The sequence below is a fragment of the Hordeum vulgare genome, chromosome 4H (genome assembly GCF_904849725.1).
Source record: "Hordeum vulgare subsp. vulgare chromosome 4H, MorexV3_pseudomolecules_assembly, whole genome shotgun sequence".
Taxonomy (NCBI): Eukaryota; Viridiplantae; Streptophyta; class Magnoliopsida; order Poales; family Poaceae; genus Hordeum; species Hordeum vulgare.
In genome coordinates, this window is record NC_058521.1 from 392,076,242 (window position 1) to 392,082,193 (window position 5,952).

Here is a 5,952-nt window from a genome sequence, read left to right on the forward strand (position 1 = left end):
CGGCACGCTGGGTTCAGCGTGATACCGCCGGAGCCAATTTTGACCATAACCCATGAAAAACAGACTCCTAAAACGTGACTGAACCGTTTTTTTCACGCCGACGACAAAAGAAGATCTTGGGGGACGTGTTGGGACGGCTGAAGATGCTCTAAGCAATCAGCCCTTCCTTATTTCACTGATTTTGCCGATTTTCTGCTTTGGTTCTGTTTGCTAGGACCGCCAGTTGAGACAAATCTGGATGATGGGGACACGTGGACCACGCGCTTCCCCTAAGTGAGTGAGCATGACGTGTAATCCCACCCCACCGCTTCTCGTGGGAACGAAACTAGGAGAGCCCCGTGCTCGCTCGCTTTCTTCCTCCTCCTCTCCCTGATTCCCACCCCATCCAATCCAGCCGCCACCCCAATCCCTCCCTCCCTCCCTCCCAGATCAACTCGGCCTGCTCTAGTAACTTGGTCTATATATGTACATATGAGAAAGTGATTCTATCTTCACTGCATTAGCTATGACAGTATTTATTTTAAAGACACTTTACAAAGAATATCAAGACTGCATGAACATTGAATCGATAAACAACCGTGCATTAGGGTGATGTCGAGACTCGAAAGCTTAGGTTTGTAGTATCATAACTTGTATTCTTAAAGACATAATAAAGATAGCCATCACAATGAATCAGCCTGCCTCCCGTTTTCAAACTTCAGGAAACGAGCATGTGCAATTCGAAATCTCAAAATAGAAGAGTTGGGCTTTAAAATGCTAGTCATGTTAGCACCCACAAATGGTGAACACAAACAACAATATACGTATGAAAAAGGAAAAACTAGCTCGACAAGCGTACAATGATGAACATCACAAATTCAAACCGTTCTGACAACAAAAATAGTCAGTCCCAACAACAGCAACACAGTATTCTGGGAGGAAGCTCCTCCTAGTTTCTCAATATAATCCCAAACAACATATCAAGCACACAGAAAATGAACCCGAAACAAACAGGTGGGAGGAACCCAGGGACCGTGTCTACAAAAATCAGCAACTGAGATTACAACGAATTTCAACTAAAATCGAACAAATGGAATGAAAAATTAAGTTTACAGGACCAGAAACAGCACAAGGATGTCAGGCTATGAACAAAGGGACCTAATGAAACTGAGTGCTCAATCAGGGTAGGCCTGGTTAGAATGTACTGCTGCTTTCGCTGGCAGAGATCGAGCTGCTCTCTGACTTCACAACTGGATGCCCTTTGCTGATGTCCAAACCCTGGAGCCGCGCAAGATGGTCTTGTTGCATGATATCTGACAGTGTGTTTGGGTGGGACAGCATCTGATGGTTTGGTACATTAGGATGAGGCGGGTGGAATGGGGGTGGAAACCGAGCACCCCCCTGGTGCTGGGCTGTGTTTTGCTGGGACTGCGGGAAGAAGGACGAGTTGTATAGGACATGTTGCAATCCCATGCTATATGCATCACTGGAATTTGACATCTCACCCGTAGCCATCTTGAGCCTCTCCACTTCCTGCTTCAGTGCGTCATTCAGAGCTGCACAATGTGCCAGGTTTTATTACAACGTACTGCATAGGTATGTATGCTAACAAATGCAAACTGCAGTCATCACTTTGTTCTACATTGGTCCAATGTAAATCACCATGTACCACATATAGTAAGTAATTCCAGCTCTTCAAATAAGATTCAAGATATGTGGTAATTTGACAAAACCAAGTTTAACCCTGTTCCGGGTGTCATAATATTGCAAATAAGCAAAGGGCATCGACTGACAAAGATAATGTCAAATCTATCTCCACCAGGAAGAATGACTGAAGCAATGGAAAAACTAGAAGACTTGACTGACTTATAGCATGAAACAGAGTGAGCAAGCCAGGAAACAATGATGGCCTGGTATGACATGTCACTTCAAAAATGAATTCCAGATCTATAATTAGTTATGTTACTGATAAGTACTCCCTCCATCCCAAAATAAGTGTAGTTGGTCTAGTACAAAATTTGTACTAATTTAGTGTTAAGTTTGCGACACTTATTTTGGGACAGAGGGAGTATTAAACTACAAACTTTACAATCATTGTTTATCTAAAATGCTTACCATCACGCAGTTGAGCCTGCTGCTCCATGGCCTGCAACCTTATCTTGAGCTCTGCATTTTCTGAAGAAAGCCCAGTTGTATCTCTCTGCAAGGGAATAAAAAAATAACGTTTAACAGGCATCAAGTAATTCAACTCAGCAGCACAGCAACCTAGAAACATGATGCGCCTTCAATAGTCAACAGCATAAAAATATACCAACCACTAGAATGAGATGGTCGAAGTCAATAGTTAACACGATTATTTATTCTCGCATGCAGAGAATCAGGATTAACTCTCCAAATGTACAAACAACCATAGACAATAATCCAATGGATGTCCAGATTGATCACAACATATGCAATATAGCCCTTCCATACATCCAAAGAAGCCAGATGCAATTTGCAACGAGCTGTTATCTGGTAGCTGCTGATATAGCCAGCTTGCTTAAAGGAAATATGTTATATTGCCGTTACAGTGTTCTCACTACAATAAACTAGATGAACTTACTGGGCCTGATACCCATGATACAACAGACAGATGGGAAATGGGAAATGGTACCTGAAAAAGCGTGAGCTGGGCTGAGAGAGTGGTCGCTTCAGTCTGAAGAGTTTGAACCTTCCGCTCAAGTTCTGTCATATAACGAGCCTTCCGTTCTTTTGATCTAGCCGCAGATTGCCTGTTTGCTAGAATTCTGCATGGTTACAAACTCAGAGAGTTAACACAAGCTTACAAATGTTTTGAATTTTGTAGAAGAAAAATGTCTTGCATGTAAAAGATTTGGGGGCATAGCACAACTCATGCAACATAAAGTAGTGATCTAAACGCTCTTATATTTCTTTACGCAGGGAGTAGTTATGTATGTGCAACACAATCCAAAATTTTAAATTTTCTGATTTTAATCAGCAATGGTGGCGAGAAGCCAGCGGTGGCACAGTTTGCGGCTTACAGGGTTGTGATTTGGGGATAAGGCCGACCGATTTGAGAACATTCCAAATTACTGTGTTTTTAATCAGCAATGGTGGCGAGACGCCAGCGGTGGCACAGTTCGCGGCTTTCAGGGTTGTGGTTTGGGGATCAGGTCAACTGATTTGAGAACATTCCAAATGACGATGTTTTTTTGCGGCGAAAAGATGTTTGTTTTGGAATGCTAATTACAGTGATTTATATATTTGGAATGCTAATTATGGTGGTTTATTTTTTGGAATACTAATTACGGTGATCTGATTGATTGATATGACATTAGTTTTTTTGGAATGCATGGTGCTTTGATTGGGATTTAAGCTGCTTTAATTGCTACACTGTCCTTGGAGCAATGTAGGTCAATGGATCTAAGATAATGAAGGGCTGATATTCAATTTTTCTGCCACAACTCGCTTGTTTAATATAGTAGTGGAGATATTAAATGTAAAACCAGCGGAAGTACTGTTAAAGATTTATCACTGATAACGTCTCCACCATATTGAAGAGACTAACTGCTGCATCACATGCTTATAAGGAATTGTGATTTTTAGAAATGAAAGCCCAAACTGTTCACAGCTATCAAATTGGTTTTATTCAATGTGACGTCATTTTCTCTAATTTGATTGATTATTATTGACTTGAACTATTCCAACAGAGACATGTAGGTGAGGAAGGGGAAAAATGGCATGCCTTAGCGATCATTGATCTCCTACTTGCTTTCACTATCAAGTCATACAAATACATACAATAGGTTACAATAAGTTTGCATGCGTCACTAGTCTCTAATATTCTTTTGACTATAGGATTCGCATTTGTCCAATACCTTTCCAAGCATGGCAACTAAGTACACATGACAATCCAATCCTCCAAACCAATTCACATATCAGCACACTGCAAGACTTGTAGGTAAAGAATTAAGCGAATTACAGCTAGCCCTTTATTACTACTGAAGATGTTGGTTAACCCGCCAACTACCCAGCACCCGGCAGAAGGTGTTTTAAAGCATGCGCCATCACTCAGAAACAATGAGTTATCCAAAATCCCACCAACCAAACGCTAAAGAAGCACCACCTTAACTTCCCACCTGCCAACCAACCATCCAACACAATGCGCAAAGAAACAAATTAAGCCGCAAATGCGCATATTTTCTCTAAGCTGGAGGAAAAAAAATTCCCTTAAAAAACATGATAATTGTCCTTGAATGCCTCGCGCCATCGCCAGACACCTCGGAGGAACGAAAGAAGTTGATCTGTAGTATCCGTACGAACCAGACACTAGTGCAAGTATGCAGCATTGAGCATCGTAGTGTGGGGGCGGGGATGGGCACCTTTTGGCGCGCTTGGGGTCAATGGCTGCGAGCTCGGCGAGCTGCTCGGGGGACATGGCCTTCTTGGCCTCCAGGACGTCGGCCAGCGCTTGGGCGGCAGCAGCGTCCCTCCGCGCAGCGCTGCCGGCAGCGGAGAAGAGGCCGGAGCCGTCGACGGAGCTGCTGTAACGGTGCTTGGGGCGCGGTGGGGAGGAGGTCTCGGCGGCGCGGTCGCGGTCTGAGCCCGCGGCGGGGCCGGAGGAGATCTTCTCGATGTCCATGAACGTGGAGAAGAGGTCGTCCTCGGAGCCGATCTCGTCGAAGCCCGCGGAGGCGTCGCCGTCGGCGCCGCCGGCGATGTCGAGGTCGTCCGGGAGGCGGAAGGCGACCTCAGATCTGGCGCGGCGGTGGTGAGCCCCGCGCATGGCCGTGGCCGCCGCCGCCGCCATGGGCGGGGAAGGCGGCGGGAAGGGCCGGGCCGGCGGATCCGCGGGTTTGGGCTGCTGCATTGGGCGGTCGAGCCAGGGATTGGAGGAGGTGTAGATAGGGCGCGCAGGCGCAGGCGGCGGCTGCTGCTGCTGCTGCGCCTGTATGTTTTCCCTGTAGCTTTCGGGTTTGGTCTGGTTTTTAAGAGGTGGGGTTAGAGTGGGATCTGGGACTGTGGCCTGGCCTAGCTAGATGAGACTGGGAAGGGAAGGGAAGGGAAGGGGGATGGATGGGCATGCATGTGCATGTGCATGTCACTGGGAGGGAGGGAGGGACGACCGGACGCGTCGCCTTCTTCTCCTTGTTCTCTTCTTCTACGCACGGCGGGTCGGGTTACCATTTTTTTTTTTTTTTGCATGCTAATGGAGCCGGGATCTATCGGCACGTGCGCATGCTTGTGCGTGTCTATCGGCGCAGCCACACAGTGCCGACCGGTGGATCTTGCCCCCGACCCCGAGCTTCGCCGGTCTAGCTATGAGACATCCAACCAAGGAGCTGTTTGGGTTTCACCCACATCTTTTAAGAGAGAATTCTTCGTTGGACGCGGCTACCGTAGCTGGCGCATCTCAAGACGGCGAACAACGTATATTTGTTAGCGTCTTAAAAAAATTTAAAAGTCATAACTTTTGAACCGGTTGTCAGAATAATAATTTGTTTTTACGGGTATATTTTTTACGCGAACTCTTCAAAACTAGATCCCATATGGATAGGTTTCGACGAACTTTTTTTTAAGCAACTTTGTGTGCTATATGAGGCAACTTTAGTGATATAGGCAAGTAACTCCTTTCCCCCCTTAGTATATCTATCTATCAGCGAAGAATTTTTTTAAGTTGGTTACCACGACTAACAGTTGACTAGATTTACATCTAAAAGCTTTACATAATTAAACAATGATGATCAATTGCCTACAAATACTGTGAAATTACTCAATTTTGACGTTCAGTTGCCTACAAAATACTATAAAGTTGCTCAATTTTGATGCTCGGTTGCCTATTACTGATGGTCAATTGCCTACGGTTAATGTTCAGTTGTGTGCCATTAATGCTCATTTCTGTACTATTTGTGAATAGTTGCCATAATTGCACTCGAGTATCACAAAAAAGTGAGCAACTTTTAGTGTGTTTTT

The 5,952-nt window shown here is 45.1% G+C and overlaps 1 protein-coding gene across 1 annotated transcript; it reads right to left on the minus strand.

The window, feature by feature from the left end:
• Nucleotides 1-840: 840 nt before the first annotated feature.
• On the minus strand, nucleotides 841-5,020 carry LOC123448702 (transcription factor RF2b). The gene is made up of 4 exons (XM_045125670.1): nucleotides 4,362-5,020; nucleotides 2,633-2,765; nucleotides 2,095-2,179; nucleotides 841-1,535 (listed from the first exon to the last, which is right to left on the minus strand). Exons 1-4 carry the CDS (start codon nucleotides 4,847-4,849, stop codon nucleotides 1,174-1,176), a joined length of 1,068 nt encoding a protein of 355 aa, XP_044981605.1. The 5' UTR covers nucleotides 4,850-5,020; the 3' UTR covers nucleotides 841-1,173.
• Between the last annotated feature and the right edge of the window lie 932 nt (nucleotides 5,021-5,952).